Genomic DNA, 16,997 nt, shown 5'->3' on the forward strand with positions numbered 1-16,997 from the left:
GAGTTCTGTGAGCTGGATGTTTACAGGTGCTCTTTCCACATCACCAACAAACCGATTACTGAGCAGTTCAAATTTAAATTTCTGAGCTCCAAATTCTACAAATCGCCTTGTGAACTCTGCCAGGTCCGCTCAGTTCATCAGCAAAATGCACAGTTGGGGACACAGCGGTGGAGACCTGGTTTGTCATTGCCTGGCAGCATGAAAAGTGACCCAAGTCTCACTGCATCATACCTGTCCGTGATCACACGGTCCTGTTCCTGAAGCCAGAGGTTTCGCTCAGTGAGGTGCTTCATTGTGTCGAACAGAAATGCCAACTCACACAGCTGGTTCTCGCAGGTCTTGATTGCAGTGCATTCTGGGCTTTGTAGTATCAACTGTGTGCCTCTGGGCCAGTTATGATAGACATGATATTATCTTGCGGGCCTTTTATAATTGGATCTTGAGTTTGACACCTGTTGTTTATATCATGTGACCGGTGTGAAACCAGAAGAGAGACACATAAGAGGATGATTAAAACATCTGAGGTTGAAGAAGAAGGATCATTTCTTAGACGACTTAAGAGATCGGGGAGCGTCCGGCTGTGAGGGACGGTGAAGAAATTGTTCGCCTGTTGCGAGGACTGCAGCGTCCTCTTTACGTCGTATCCTGCCTCAAGAGACCGCCCCGTCTGACAGAGAACATCTGCCGCTGTGAGGGCACCTCCAGAAAACTTCAGGGGCAGACTGTCTTAAAATTTTCAGGAAATTGTCAGAAGTGCATGTGTGAAAAGGGCTACAGAGAGCTCAGGAGTTCAATCAAGGAGAAAAAAGCCTACAGGAAATATTTAAAGGCCAAACAGCAGGGGGCTGTGGAGAGGCATTAGGAGCATCTGTAGCTCTCTTTAAACTAAGATCCTGAATAACGGCGTAAAGAGTGCACATTATTATGTCCAATTGGCTTTTTTTTCCTTGCACCAAACAGCCCTGGTATAGTGTCTGATTTTACACAGCATGCTGCTGGTTAAAAGCACACAGAAAACATTTAACATGGGAAGAACAATCATGGCCCTGATTAACCCTTACCCTCCCTGTTATACAGCGGTCGATCTCGTCCACTGCTCAGAGGGTTAGGAGCCGCTGGACGTCTTCGTCTGCCAAGTTAGAAAACATTTTCAGTTTTTAACGGTTAGCTGCTAAAAACATCAAAACAGTGTCAACCACCAGTTTGACAGATTAAACATGCGATGAGCAGAGACATTACATTTAATGATAATGGTTCTTTATTGTCCTATTATTCACAGTTGCCATCATCTTCTGTTCCTCATGGTTAGCTGCTAGCTTCTTTGCGTTTGTAAGTAACTGTGCGCTTGGTTGCCCGCGTAACACGTCTTCAAAACATCGCACCCCTGTCCCGTCCAATCAGATCCGGCTCTGTTTTTACCTTTTAAGGCGTGACAACATTTTAGGAACATCTAGGATTGATCGCACCAGAGTTCAGGGGTAACAGTATGTAAATGAAATTATTTAATCAATTTTCCATTTTGTATGAGTAAGAATAAATATGTTATCCTCTTTTCATTTTCATGTTTGAAGCTGCAGAATTACCGCTGAAGAGAAAACAGTCTTTATCAAACTCAAGATGGCAATCAGAACATGATCACGGCAAGCATACCTCTGCCATCATGTAACTGGCAGTGAACATGAAGTGGATTTGTCTTCTACAATTTGAAATGTGCTAACAATGAGCAACCTTAACTTAAACATGACGTTACTGTTCGTTCTTTAATGGCAGTATATCTCCATGATGTGATATGTGACAGCAGAAAACAGGAGAGACCAAAGTGTTCTGCAGATAATGCTGCCTGATCCTGTCTCTCTTTAATTCCCTCTGTATGTTCAGAAGAGGGTTATGCATTTTCTTTCTCTTCGTGTCAGTATAGAGAAAACATTTTTTTGGCTTTTATTATCGACAGAGAGGACAGATAGTGTCGGAAACAGGGAAGAAAGAGTGTGGGATGGCACGCGGCAAAGGGCCAAGGGTGGGAGTCAAGCCCGGAGCCGCCGCATCGAGGAGATTGAGAATATGGGACGCGCGATTTAACCGCTGAGCAAAACCGACACCCTGAGTGAACATTATTATGACAAGTCAGTGTTACGATCGTGGCTCAGAGGAAGCAACATAGAGGAGTCAAACTGGAAATTCAAACAATGATTTATTACAAACCAAATGGACAAAATGACAAAGGGATAAATATGGCTGCTGCCATGCTGCTGATCCTGGCTGCAGTGTGAGAGAGAGTGGGAGGAGCTTAGCACTGGCTTTTGTCGCCAGCCCACAGGTGCCAGAGATCAGGAGCTGCATGGGCAGGTATGGAGGTGTGGCCTCAAGAAAAAAAGGGGGAAACAAAGAATTAACATAACATCAGTACATTAAAATTCTCACTGAGTTTTGTTACTATCACTGTTGCCATTGGTTGTGATAATCAGCAGCAACAGTTTGAGTTTTAACTGTGATCAAAGAGTTAAAGAAGGCAAGACAAAGAAATGAAAGTGAAACAGTTTTTATGCTTACAGGGACAGTTTGGATAGTTTGAAGTGAGGTTGTAAGAGGCACTTATCAATAGTAAGTGTACGACGTACAGTAGATAACGGTCAGCACGGCCCCTGTTAGGAGAAGCCGGCTGGAGTTACGCAGAAGCTAAGCTAAGCACGGCTGCAGACGGGGTCAGGAGCACCGCCTACTTTAGCCTTATAAGACACTTACATGTAAACAAACATGTCAGTTTAAGTGTTCGCTGTATGTTAGTTTTTTGTCATTTTGTCTGTTGGTGCTTGTTCTTTTCCGGACTGTTCAAACAAACCTGGTTGCCTTATAGAATACACCAAGGTCTGCTGAGTGATAATACCGTTAGATAGCGGTGGCTAGCTCCGCTAAACACCAGCACCACTTGCAACACTGAGACAGCTCCACGTCTGCACCGATCATTTTTCTTCAGAGGATTATGCAAAACCAACGCTGAATAATCCAGATTCAAACATTAAAGACTCTGAACTATCCCTTTAAAGTAGACTGTCGCAAAGTTGTAGTCTCCAAGATCGCAGTGTCGTTTCTTTTTGGAGGCACTCATGGCGATAAACGGTAATTGCGGGAGCACACTTCCCAGATATCCAGACAGTGCTGCATGTGTGACGTCCACGGTTGGCTCCAGTTGTAACTCTTGATTTTCCTGGCTGACGGTCGCTTTCCTTTTCAGACTGTTTGCTTCATCTGAGCATCGAGTTTGTTTCTTCTTCTTTGGATTTTCACTTCTTGTTGAAGTTGTATCTGTAGTCATCCATCTTTTCTTTGTTGTTTCTTTTACTGTTTACTCGTAACACTTGCAGAGAGCGGAAAAGCAGCCACTTAGCTCCGCCTAACCTCTCTGGCAGACCAACCACTGCTGGCTGATGGAAAACGCGTAACCATTCTGTTACCTCATTTGGTGATCGATAGAGACTTAACAGACATTTATTTATTCATGTTAAGCTCGATGGAATTTATTTAACGTTAGCTAGCTGTACCTGCAGCGCTGTCTGGGCTCACAGTCGTTTCCTCAGCGACGACGTTGCAAATAACAATCCAGAGGGAGGACACAAACGTCCCATTAGCTGCACATTAAACACACCTTGCTGGACTTTGGGAACAGCAGGAGGGTGTTATTGTGCTCGCCCTTAGATCTTACTGGTTGTGTGATATTTTGCAGCAGCATCCATCATTTTGCGGGGGTTGTGCGCTCCACATTTCCACAATTCACAGTTGAACCCCTCATTTCACGAGTTCTGCTGCCACCGTAGGTTCTACTACACGCTTGAAAAGGGAGGTTGTGGAAAGCTGTTGTCAGTAAGTTGCAATCAGGATCCTCAAAGCCAGATGCTGAGAGTTGATTACACTTGATGATGGGTTGGAGGTCTGCTTATTTGCAGACGCACCTCGTTATCATCAGCTCACTGAAACATGCTCGGGCTTCACTGGATCTGAGGACTGACTGACAATTGCGTCATATATTTTCAAAGAAGCTACAGGCTTTGGAGAACTGGTTAGCCTTGTGTTCATTGCCTGGTTGCACGTTATTCAGGAACAGAGTGTGTGCAATATGTTTTATGAATTCAGCACCATAGCAGTTGTATTCCTGTGTGAGAATGTGTGGAGGTAAGGTGTGCTGTTCTCTGTCTCCCTCTTTAGAGATGAAAGCACTCCCATCAATCCAGGCCATCTGTCTCTGTCATTTACATTCCCTGTTTTTACACACACACACACACACACACACACACACACACACACACACACACACACACACACACACACACACACAGCCATTAGGCAGACTCCGCTCTAGTGCCCTCTACTTGAGCACACTTGTGGATTGTGTAACAGTTAAGACGTTTCTGTGAGCACTCGTCTGCTGTGCTTTGTCTTTGTTGTCCCTCCTAACGTCTCCTCTCCTCTGTCCTTTTGTTGTTCCCTCTTTTCTCTCTCTTTTTATCCACTCTGTTATGCGCGGATCATTTTTAAGTCCTGCTTCTACCCACCGATGATGCATTCCATTAGAGTTAATGCAATCACATTCAGGAAACACATGTTGAGTGCTTTTAGAGCTCCGGCTTTTTGCAGCTTTTCTTTCACATGCTGGAATATTTTATCTTTTTAATGAACCATTAAAAAACAAAGCAATTAGTCAAAATGTAACCTGGTGCTTTGACAAGTCAAGTATATTTTTTGATGTGCTTCTCTGTTGTCAATCCAAAGTCTACCCTTACTTCCATGTTTACATGTTGTCTTTAGTATTTAGCATAATGTACATTTCTCTCTTCCTGGTTGGCTTTTAATGTGAAACATCTGCAAACACAGACACATTCATAAAAAACATCTGCCAGAAGCTACTGGAATGAACTACTTTGTAAAATGTGTTAAAAAATCAAACCAGGAGCCGCACAGTGACGAGTGAGGACTTGGCTCTGCTGCAGCACTGATGGAATTATGCTGCGTTTATGTCACATCAGTGCTAATGTAATTACCACTTGCCATCTTGTTAATACCATTCCTGTCAGCATCCTAAAACTCCTAAAACTCTGATATATTACACCTAATAATATAGAGGACCTGAAGGGTAAAACAAACGTGGGCCGTGTCAGCGAAGTCTGTTATTGAGGTAATGAAACGACGATATGTCGTGCTTCTTTCAAAGGCCAGTTCAGATCAATGATTCACAACGAGACTGGATGCAACTGACAAAAGAATCCTGTCAAAGCCACGCAGCTGACGGTCTCCATAGCAACGATGCTCTGACTTACCCCACTACTTCTGCGTTAATACTATAACGTTAGAATTAGGCCCAGGTTACAAGAATTAACTAGCTGGATTTCTGTTATCGTTATAAAAAGAAGTGGATGACAGTGACAGTGACGTGCTCACGGTGTTAGCTGTAACACGGATTAATAAACGGTGAAGACAGAGAGTTTGGAAAGAGAGGATCTGGAGCCGTCTTTGGCTGCTGCAGTGCCAGAGACAGGGTGCCTACGCCCATTTTTGCCGTTTCCTGATTGGCTGAAGTGAAATAGCTACATCATTCAGTTCTAAAACTGCATTTGGAGATTTGACAAGTCAAATCTTCTGCAACTACAGCAACGGCTTCAGACGCTCGGCAACTAACCAGTTCACACCGCTGCAATTTTCTCTGCAACATTCTCAAACAGTTTTGTTGCGTTGCGGATCATCGATCTGAACTGGGCTTGAGGCTGCTTTCACAACTTAAGTCCGTTTGTCTGAATGTGAGCCATGTTAACACAGGTAAACTACCACACGACACATACATCCCTGCGCGTTATATGAGGACCTGCTGTATTTGAAATGTACAATATTTATGCACGGCACAAAGTTTACAAGTGATTCTCTTATTATAATAGTTATTACTTATAGGACTTTTTGCAGTTGTATCTGGGTACCGACAGTGCAGCCAACTCAGGTCAAAATCTGGGCTCTTTTAAAAGAGTCCAGACCTGCTTGTTTTGTAGTGTCTGAAGATAACTTGTTATGATTTGGTGCCATATAAATACAATTTGATTGATTGATTATTGGATGTAAACATTTCTCTGCAGTCGCCTGTTCTGGGAATCTCTTAATGCATCACCTGAATGCGTCGTCTGAAAAAAATATACCTTCTGGGGTGTCAATACTGCTCTGAGTACAAAGTGAAACCAGAGCGCTCTAAGTACCAGGAACTTCTCTTCAAGGAACTAAACGGTTCTTGTGGCCCATTGTTGTCTGCGTGTCTGCGCGGCCTAAAGCCCCGGGAAGATCACGCAAATCAGGCCAATGACGTATGAAGCAATAACAGTAACTGCACTACACCGGCAGTCCAGCAGGTGGCGGTAAGAAGAAGATGAAGGCCGTAAACAAAGATGACGCCATAAAACCGGTATCATCATTTGTGGGACTCTACAGTTAGCCTGTTAGCATGGAGGAGAATCTACTTGTACTGTTTTTGATGATGCTTCATTGCATTGCAAATGGATTCATTGAATCAACACTGGAAAGGAGACAAAGCACGCTGAGTAAAAGTTCCTGGACCTTTGGGAAGTACCACCCCCCCCGAGCAGGGACTTTTCAGGGGGTAAATCAATTACCCCGGAACTAAATCTAGACCCTGGTTCCTGCTAACGAAATGCACCAATTCTTCACCCACAGATTCTGCATTGATACGCAGCTGTGTCTTATTACCTGTTCTGGTGCTTCTGTGAAATGCATATAGTTTCAAGTTGATCATGACAGATACCACCTGATCTCTGTTGCGTGTGCACATCATGTTCTTTTGTAATAACTTAATACAGTGGCTTATGTACATCAAAGTGTCGACACGGCCTGTAACGTTTAAACTCTGCATCCAGTGGGATTCTTCCTGTTTGGCATGTTCCTGTAGTTTCATCACAATAGATATCCTACATGGGAATAGTGCCATCAACAGGCCCTGCTCATGATGTTGCACGTTGCTGTTGTCTTGAAAAGTAATAGTTCTGCAAGGAAGAAAGGGAAATTCAAACCCTGCCTACTCTCACACTGCCACACACCTGGCTGTGTAAAGAGAGCTTTATTGTCAAATTGTCTTTATTGCCAAAGTTAGAAACCACATCTTTGATCCTCCTCAGCTCCTCCGGCTTACTCCACAACCAGAGGAAACATGAATTCACCGCCGCTCCTCACAGCGTTTTTATGACAGGAAATGCAGTTAGTCACCTATTATTTGACGTAAGCATTTCTACAGTGAAATTAATTTACTGCCTTGAGTACAGTAACGTTTGTCCCGCTCTGCAGAACCAGAATAGCATTGCTAATAGCAGCTCCCTGTGCTGCTGCCGACCACCTTCCACTGCCTGCTGGCTGCTGTGTGAAATCATCGCGCCGACTCTCCAACACACTGGAGGAGAAAAGAAAAATCACTGGCACAGATTCCACCTCCCCCCCGACTGCATTCCCTTTGCCTTTTGCGCGGCTTATTATCGCACCACTCACAATACAATATGTCCTTATTGAAGCTTTCAGATGCAAATGAGAGCACTGTCGCCGTCTCTGTGTCCTACTGACAGCTGTGAGGCCTGCTAACCAACCTCCTATAATTGCTACTAATTGTTATTCCCCAAGCAGGGCCCTTCAGAACAGCCAGCCCCTTTTTGTTTACACGGGTGCTGCTGGGGGTTTGTGACGGGGTATGCTGTTGGGGGTTTATGTCCTTACGTGTTAAACCTGGTAACTCATCGTTTTGTTAAAGTAAATATAGAATATGTGGAGAGACACGAAGACGTGGAAGAAAAAAGGAGAGGAAGGATTTATGAAATCACCTCCTCCTACAGGATGTCATGTAGAACTGTTCTGCATCGGTGAATTATGTTTTTATTTATATTTATACAGACTGTAAAAGTGTACATTAAATACGTTAAAGTGTGCATTGAAACAGATGTTAAGGGTTCCTTGAAATGGACCCTAATATAGCTTTAGACAGACACAAAAGGCTTTCTTGAAAGAGCCACTGGAGGCGTCCTGAACACTTAACAGTACATTAAAACAGACGATAAAGGGTACCTAAAAAAAATGGCCGTAAAAGATATCTAGAAAAAACACTAAAGGGTAAATTGAAACAAAAACTCTTCCATGTCTCTTATTTTATTTCTATTTACTGTTTCTACTTCTTCTTCGTCGTGTAGGTTCTCCTGTTGCCTATTGGGTGTGTGAGTTGCTTGTTTTGCTTGGTTGTCAAAGCACTTTGTAAACTTTTGTTTTTAAGGTGGTACATGAATAAAGTTATTATTATTATTATTATAAATCAAGTCAAACAGATACCACACTTTTAACTTTTTCTTTTATCTGTTGGTTTAACGGGTTGTCTGTGACGGACAAAAAGGGTCTAAATGACTTTGTCAGAGTTTGCTCTAGATTGTTGGAGCCCAACAAGATGACCTTTGCTCCCTTTGGAGGAAGCAAGTAGTCGAGAAAGCAGAAGGAATAATCTGTCAACCTGACATATCCTATTCAAGGATTTCCCACTTACGCCCTCAGGCAAAACAAACAGATATATAAACTCCTTCGTTCCTTCTGCCATCAAGCTACTGAACAGTTTGAATGCCTAATCCGACTGGGAAAGTTTGTTTCTGTTCAGCGTCCCGTGACCCGCTCTTATCACTGACATGTTGTTGTTGTTGTTGTTGTTGTTGTTGTTGATGCCTGACTGTGACGTCAGATTATGCACTTTACTTTTATTCTTTTAATGAGGCTAAGATTGTAAAATGACTTCCCCTTAGGGACTAATAAAGTATGCTGAATCTGAATAGTGGCTTGAAACTGTGAAGGACACCTTGAAACGGAGGCCATAGGGACCCTAAAATCAGTTGATAAATGATACCTTGAAGCTAACCTGTACATACAGGCCTGGACTTTGGTTTGAAGTGTTCTGGTTTCAGTTTGTAGTCCGAGTAGTGACCAATCATAAGCAGGCTTCAATGTACTGTATGCAGGACAAACGGTCCGTGTAGAGAGCAGGTGGAACGCAATCCGCCATAATGACATCCCAGCTCCCATCAGCGTCGTCTGACAGCAATATACAAACAAACATCTGCAGCAAGTTCGGCTAACAATCTGTTCTACATCAAAAATTCAACTTGAGAATTCTCTTGATACTGTGTCATAAAAGCCTCTCAGCGTTTAGATTTCCCGACTTCCTTGAATGCATCATAAATGATGGCTCCGCCCTCCGTTCAACAAACGTCTCATGTTAAAGTAGTGTTCTTCTCCTCTTGAGGACAGACCTGACAAAGCTTCATGTTGTTCCTAATCTGCATCATGATGTTGTTCTTTCAGCAAACTGAAGAGCCGTTAATTAAAGTCGATCACAAGAAAATCTGTTTCTGTTTGGGCTTCATCCCGCTGCAGTAAGCCAGAGTGCAGCCTCTGTGTAACTTACTGTTTACAGTGAGACTGAGACTCAGCACAGACAGATGAACGGGCGCTCCTCCGGGAGATGGGTCGAACCAAGAGATGACAGCGTTTATTTAGCAGACACATCTGGAGGGAGAATTTCTCTTCACTTTGATCTGAACACACGGTCGCTTCTCGAGCTGCTGCCTGGACTGTAAACAATGCAGCGCACGGAGAAGGAAGGCTTTATCTCTAAGTGCTGCTTACAGCGGAAATACCAGGAAGTTGGCCATCCTTCCCAGGAGCACATGTCGTCATCAGATTAAAGCCGATGGGTTCTGAGATTGCTTTGAAACATACTGAAGGCCTCCTTGGAAGAGCTGCTGAAGGCGACCTTGAAGCAGTTGCTACAGGGTATTGTATGTGTCTGTATGAGACACTGAACACATCCACGTACGAATCGTTGTATGATACGTTGAGCTCTCACACTGGCAAAGTATACTGGAACACTGAACTAAACCGTGTGTGTGTGTGTGTGTGTGTGTGTGTGTGTGTGTGTGTGTGTGTGTGTGTGTGTGTGTGTGTGTGTGTGTGTGTGTGTGTGTGTGTGTGTGTGTGTGTGTGTGTGTGTGTGTGTGTGTGTGTGTGTGTGTGTGTGTGTGTGTGTGTGTGTGTGTGTGTGGTTGATATCGTAGTTGTATCAGATGCTGGTTGTTTGCAGCTGTATTGTTGTTTGTCTCATGCCCACAGGAAGTGATGTGAACAGAGACAGACAGACAGAGAGCAGAGACAGAGTTTATCTGTGTCAGGATGTTGACTAGCTGTCTGTCTCTCTCTCTCTCTTTCAACTCGCTGTTTATCTGGACTGACAGCTCTGACAATGCTGCTGTCACACACGCACACACACACACACACACACACACACACACACACACACACACACACACACACACACACACACACACACACACACACACACTCCCACATTATGGAGAGATTCATGTACGGGGATATGAAAAAGTTTGGACACTTCTTGTTTCTACACAATTTGTTGTTTCATCTTGAATCTTTTCTGCTGCTTAAATCTCTCATTCAGTTCTTCAGCAGGTAACGTTACATAACTGTGATGCACACGGTCGGGTTGGTTGAACTTTTTTACACCATAAACAGAGGTTCACGTCCCGCGTCTCCCATGTTAGCGGGAGGTTTTGTAGCCTGGTACGAGACCTCGTGACTAAGTGTCACTAACCTCATCTGTGACTTGCTTAGTGAATCAAACAGGTTGGGTTTTGTTGCCGTTCAGAATGATCATCACACCCTATTTATCATTACTTGTTTGAAATTGTCTGTAAAGAACAACTTAAGCACGTTCAACCCAATGACTGTAGATAAAGATGGACGACATGTCTTCATCTACTCTCATTGAACAAAATGAAAGCCAAAATGCCCCCCGAGGCGGGCGCTGCCATCTTGGAGCCAGAGCTGCGCGCAGTAGAGATCGGCAGGTGGAGCCGCTAACGAAAACACACACTTAACTTCTCGGGAATAAAACGCAGGGATCCCGTACGTCCCGTAGATGGATGACTACAGATACAACTTCAACAAGAAGTGAAAATCCAAAGAAGAAGAAACAAACTCGACGCTCAGATGAAGCAAACAGTCTGAAAAGGAAAGCGACCGTCAGCCAGGAAAATCAAGAGTTACAACCGGAGCCAACCGTGGACGTCTGGTTATCTGGGACGTATGCACCTGCAATTGTCTTTTATCACCTGTAGGTGCTGCCAAAGAGAAACTGCGAACTTCGAGATTGTAACTTTAACATCAGAACAGCTTCTTGTGTCGGTCTGAAGCAGATATTCACGCTTATGGAAAGTTCAATGACTGTAGTGTTAGTGTTAGTTACGTCTCCTCTCGACGTTCCTCCTCTACTCTGCTACTTGGGAACAGAACGCTGCAGGAGCCCCATTTGTCAACAGAGCTGTCAATCATGAGGCCACACCCCCTTTTTATAGCATCAAATAACTAATTAAGAGTAAACTTGTCACTTGGACATAAATCAGCATGATAAGAACTAACTATAATGACAGAAACCATGTTTGAGAAAAAGTTATTTTGATTTTATAGTTTGACTCATTTCCCATCTGTTAACATGGAGGAGGCGGGCTTTATGAGCTATACTGCAGCCAGTCAGCAGGGGGTGATAGAGAGGGTTTGGCTTCACTTTGAGGTCGTCCATCTTTTTATATAGTCGCTGGTTCCACCCTGTACATTGATCATAAAATAACAATAGAATACAAATAAGATGTGATCAGTGTGGGTGTGTCGGGGCCTTTAACTAGAGCTTGTCCTGCTGTCTGTCTGTCTCCTCTTGCAGGACGTAGAGATTCGGACCAATGCAGCTCTGTACCTCCCTCAGATCAGCGACCTGTTGAACCGAGTCCCCCGACAGATGCTGCTGCTCCTGAAGACCAACGACCTGCTGAGAGGCATCGAGACCACCTTACAGACCAGAGCCGCCTCCTCGTCCTTCATCAACATGTCTCGCTGCTGCATACGGGCCATGGCCAGGTCAGAGACATCACACTCATCTTCCTCTCGTAGTGAATGATTATGGTTGTTTGTATTTTACTTTGTGAAGGTTATAGCTTATAGTTTATATTCATTGTAAGGTTAATATTCTGTTACAATAAGAGACATTTCCTTATGCAGTTTACAACAAGAAGATTTACCGTCTCCTGTAAGAAATAGTGTCTTCTGGAGGATCTCTGAGTAACAGCCCTCAGGTTCCGAGACGTCAGCGCACGTAGAGAAACGGTGAGACGGGAAATGTGTCAGAACTAAAGACAAACTAAGCTGACACGTAAGTGGCTTTGGAGGAGAAATTGAAATTTACGACTGTAGGTTTGGAGAGGAGAGGTGTGAGCTGTCACTTCAGCTCCCAGCTGACGGCTGCAGGACAGGGACACACACACACACACAGGGTTTCTGACAGGCCTGCTGCTGTATTGCTGACTGGGGTGCAGTTTGTCTGAATAAGCACATTTAATATAGTATTAATCAACTGTAGTGCCATGAGTAGTCACGTAATACAGGCACCAGGGGGATCCTCACCTCTGTGTTCATGTGCCGTCAGCGGCCAACAGGAGCCCCAACAGGAGCCCCTCTCAGGCTCCCAGCACCTTTTTCTCTTACGTATAGCGAGGCTGTGACCGGTCTGATTGTGTTCTCAGACAGTCTCTGTCTCTGACACGATGGTGACTGAGCCTATGGCCCACTGATGAGCCTTTGCTGCGAGTAAACAGTAATCTACTACGGCTGAACAAACAAAGAAAAGATTGATGACTACAGATTAGTGCTGTCAGAATTAATGCATTTTTTGCTATTAATTTGAAATTTTTAACTTGTTAAAAAAATAACTCAATTAACGCAGCCCTGTTTACTTCCTGTAGCAATTCCTGTGAGTGTTGCCAATCAAGCAACATCCTTTCTCCCCCTTCTTTTTTCTAAAATGCTACTCGCGACAAATTCTGACTTTTTCAGACCAGTGAAATAGATCATATTGTAATCCATTCCCATGTATGCTGCTCAGAGTAATCGCAGTTCACGGCTCCTCTGCCAACAGCTCCGAGTTGCTCTCTCTCCTCTCTCCTCTTGTCCTGTGCACAGCAGCACTGCGCAGGCAGTCAGGGGCGGGCGGGGCTGGAAGAGGACAGCAGCCAATCCGGCAGCTCGCTCGCCGCAGCAGTGTTGTGACAACCGCCACACCGGACCATGGATAAGGACAATGATGGTTTTGAACTTCAACTGGCACTTAAAGGCTGAGGTTTTGTTATTGTTTCTTTTAGTACATAAGAAATCTGCCTTTCAAGCTGACAGTCGGTTGTGATGGCCTTGAGGGTTTTATTGGAAATCTGTGGATCACAGGAGAGAATCTGTTTAAAGTTAAACAAAAGTAATTTAACTTAAATATATTTCTTTTGTGTTGATTCTACATTAATTTCATGATTTTACATTTAAATATGCATAATTACTACAGATACAACTTCAACAAGAAGTGAAAATCCAAAGAAAAAGAAATTGAACGCTCAGATGAAGCAAACAGTCTGAAAAGGAAAGCGACCGTCAGCCAGGAAAATCAAGAGTTACAACCGGAGCCGACCGTGGACGTCACACATGCAGCACTGTCTGGATATCTGGGAAGTGTGCTCCTGTGTTTATCACCACAGGTGCCGCCAAAGACAACGAAACTGAGATCTTCGAGATTACAACTTTAACTGTCGCTCCCGGCTACTTGAGGCTGGCCTGTGCCAGGTTTGATGACTTGTTAGCGAGGAGCTGTGTTCATTTAGACACCAACTACCAGCGTTGTGTTTCAGCTGTGGAGCACCTGTCCATCTGTCTCTGCTGAGAGTCAGTTTCACTGTATGTAGAGAATCACACGTGGACTGAAATCTGGTTTACTACAGCTCTTTGAACCCAACATGAACAGGTTTTGCTGCTCATTGGCAGACAAAATGGAATTACTACTCCATGGTGCAGATTTGTATCTCTCTACAAGACCAGGCAAACTTAATGACTTTCAAAAGGCTTTTATTTTGAAGGAATTTAAATCGCAGTTGCATTCACTTTGTATGTAATCAGCGGATGAGAAACATTCTCGTTGCTTTTGGTCTGAACAAACGTTCATGGTGGATGATGACTTGTCTTCACACATGCAGCTCTTTCTGGTGAAGTGCAGTTCATGTGTGAGAGAGGCTAATATGAATGTGCATGTTAAAGAGAGAGAGAGGCTCTGCAGCAAGGTTAGTAATTGGAGCCGTTTCAGCACCATGGACAGCGCTGGCACTCGCTGAACTTAGTGAGGCTTCATTTCCTTTCGCTCATTTTTTTTTGGGCTATTGGGGCTTTGAAATTGACACATCATGCAGTTTTCTATTGTGCCACCCTGAGATCAAACATTTTCATCCTCAGTAGCGCTCGAAGAAATCATCACTACAGTCGTCAGTCTAACTAAAGCTTCTGTACTCTGGGCTGTAACAGGTATTTCTGCGTTTAATAGAGCTTTATAATCTTGACGAGCTCATCTGTGCTGCTTGCATTCAGCGCTGCTTTCATTGTTCACAGCACATGCTGCGGCAGCTTTTGTACCTCTGATGGATGCAGCCGAGGAGACTTTAGAAGCAGACGGATTAATACATTCAGGGCTGTTTGCCACTTTTATTACTCCACTTTATGTTTTGCAGTTTGCTACCCAGGATTGATCAGGGAGCACTTTTGTTACCGTCCTCACCAAAGCAGATAAAACATGGAGTTAATTTTTGGCATAACCTTAACTCTATGCTGTTCCACGCCCAAGTACACGGATTCAAACAATGCTAAATAAATACATATTTTCAGAACATTTGTAACTTTGATGATTTAAAATGATACCTTCAAATGTCCGACCTTTGACCCTCTCTGCTTCTTCTCCTCCCGCTGGCTGACAGGCACAAGAGGAGTAAGGCGCGGTCGAGGAGGAGGCGTCTGCAGATCACTGTGGCGGAGTCTCTGAACCTGTGGCAGCTCAGCGTGTATGAACTGTTTCTGAGGGTGAAGGGCTCCCTGTTGGTTCACTGGCTCTCTGCTCTGCTGACGTTTCTGCACTGAGACACACCTGTGGACTTCACACGCGGACAGTAACAACAGGCTGCAACACACACGCACACACACAAATCTGTTCCACACAAGTTAATCACCCAGTTTGTCACTTCATACATTCATACAGGGACTCAGGTTCTGACGTCCTTGGACTTCAGGAGCAGCTTTGACCACTCATCATTTTTTACCTCAAGACCACTGAGCGTCTCCTCTTAGTCCCGACTATACGATGCCTACGGAGGATGATCACAGCCATGTGATAAAATGTATAATTAAGTGCAGAGATTTAAACTATATATAATCTTTTCTTTTTTGAGACTTATTGTTTTTTTGTCTTCAAAAATAATTCAGTGAATAAACTTTTAAACTTTTTTTCCCTCTGCAAATAGAGTGAGACCAGTGACTTGATTTATAAATTTTTTTTTTAATTTTTCTGCACAAAACGTCTGAAAGAAAAGTCAATATCCTAAATATATATACAACATGAAACTTAAATACATTTTTCACATGGCCTTAATCGTCTGTAGACTAATGTGTTCGATATCCCAAAATGATCTGATGCCAGGACATAAAATGTTTATCTTTAGTTATTAAATGATATTACTTGAGGTACCAGATTTTTTAAAATAATAAGTATAATAAGTTCTGTCATTATTAGATTCAGTAGTCTTGATCTTGAGATAAAAGGCCCCGATTAAATCATCAAGTGCAAACTTTACACGGTTATAAACCTCCAGCACTTGAATGATATATGTTGTTACCAATGACTGTATATATAGATGGACGACGCGTCTCCATCTGCTCCCATTGTACAAAAGTGATGCCAAAATAGCCCTGTGATCGCCGCTGCCATCTTGCGATTGTGACTTCATATGGAGCCAGAGTGTGCGCAGTAGAGGTCGGCGAGTGAAGCGGCCGTAGCCACTTCCGCTAACCCAAACACACACTTAACTTGAAAAAAACCCAGCAAGGATCCCGCACGCCGGCGTGTTTAACAGCAGAACAGCTTCTCTGTGTAGGTCTGAGGTTAACATTCACAGGTATGGAAACTTCAATGACTGTAGTGATCGTTTTAGTTACGTCTCCTCTCACCGTTTGTCCTCCACTCTGCTAATCGGGAACTGATCGGCTGCAAGAGCCGTATTTGTCAACAGAGCTGTCAATCATCATTTCGACAGCATCAAATAACTAATTAAAAATAAACTTGTCAGAAAAATGAACACTTGGACATAAATCAGCATAATAAGAACTAACTATAATGACAGAAACCATGTTGACGTGTATTTTGATTTTAGAGTTTGACTCATGTCCCATCTGTTAACATGGAGGAGGCGGGCTTTATGACCTATACTGCAGCGAGTCAGAAGGGGGCGCTCAAAATGTTTTGGCTTCACTTTTAGGGAGCTGTCAAGTCGTCCATCTTTTTATACAGTCTTTGGTTGTCACTTGTAGGCCGACCTTTATGAACTACACAGAATACAATGAAGCAGCAATGGAGGACAACACAAACAAACAGGTAGAGATGGGAAAAAAGCCAGATTATTACAGTTATTAAAATGGCCAGAGTAGCAGAGTAACACTCACATGCTTAAAACAAACACCTTAATCTCCATCTGATGATCAAAAAGACAAATTCAAACACTCCGTACAAACACAGCTGCAGAGAACCAGCTACTACCCTCACATGAAGAAGACTGATGTGACTCTTTGTGCTGTGGTCCCTGCAGAGATGACCTGTAGTTAAATGCTGATGGTGTTTCTGCCTCGATGATGGTGTTCGACTGCGGATTCTTTCCTGCTCCTCAACAAAATACCTCAGAGTGAAGTTTGCATCCCGTCACAGACGTTCCTGCTGATGGAAGATGCACTGAATGCTTAAATAGTTTCTTTTCATTCATAGAAATATTGTATAATGATGTTTACAGTTTCATCAGTACTGT

The 16,997-nt window shown here is 43.5% G+C and overlaps 1 protein-coding gene across 1 annotated transcript in view; it reads left to right on the forward strand.

Moving 5' to 3' along the window:
• adck1 (aarF domain containing kinase 1) overlaps positions 1 to 15,474 on the forward strand; it is an 84,031-nt gene extending 68,557 nt beyond the window's left edge. Inside the window, exons 10-11 of the mRNA XM_069662111.1 lie at positions 11,795 to 11,988; positions 14,907 to 15,474. Of these exons, the coding sequence (XP_069518212.1) occupies positions 11,795 to 11,988; positions 14,907 to 15,066 (354 nt within the window). The 3' untranslated portion in view covers positions 15,067 to 15,474. The remainder of the gene's footprint in view (positions 1 to 11,794; positions 11,989 to 14,906) is intronic.
• The last annotated feature ends 1,523 nt before the right edge of the window (positions 15,475 to 16,997 follow it).

Source organism: Semicossyphus pulcher, unplaced genomic scaffold, assembly GCF_022749685.1.
Source record: "Semicossyphus pulcher isolate SPU_LCO1_2020_fin unplaced genomic scaffold, fSemPul1.0.p SCAF_14, whole genome shotgun sequence".
Lineage (NCBI taxonomy): Eukaryota > Metazoa > Chordata > Actinopteri > Labriformes > Labridae > Semicossyphus > Semicossyphus pulcher.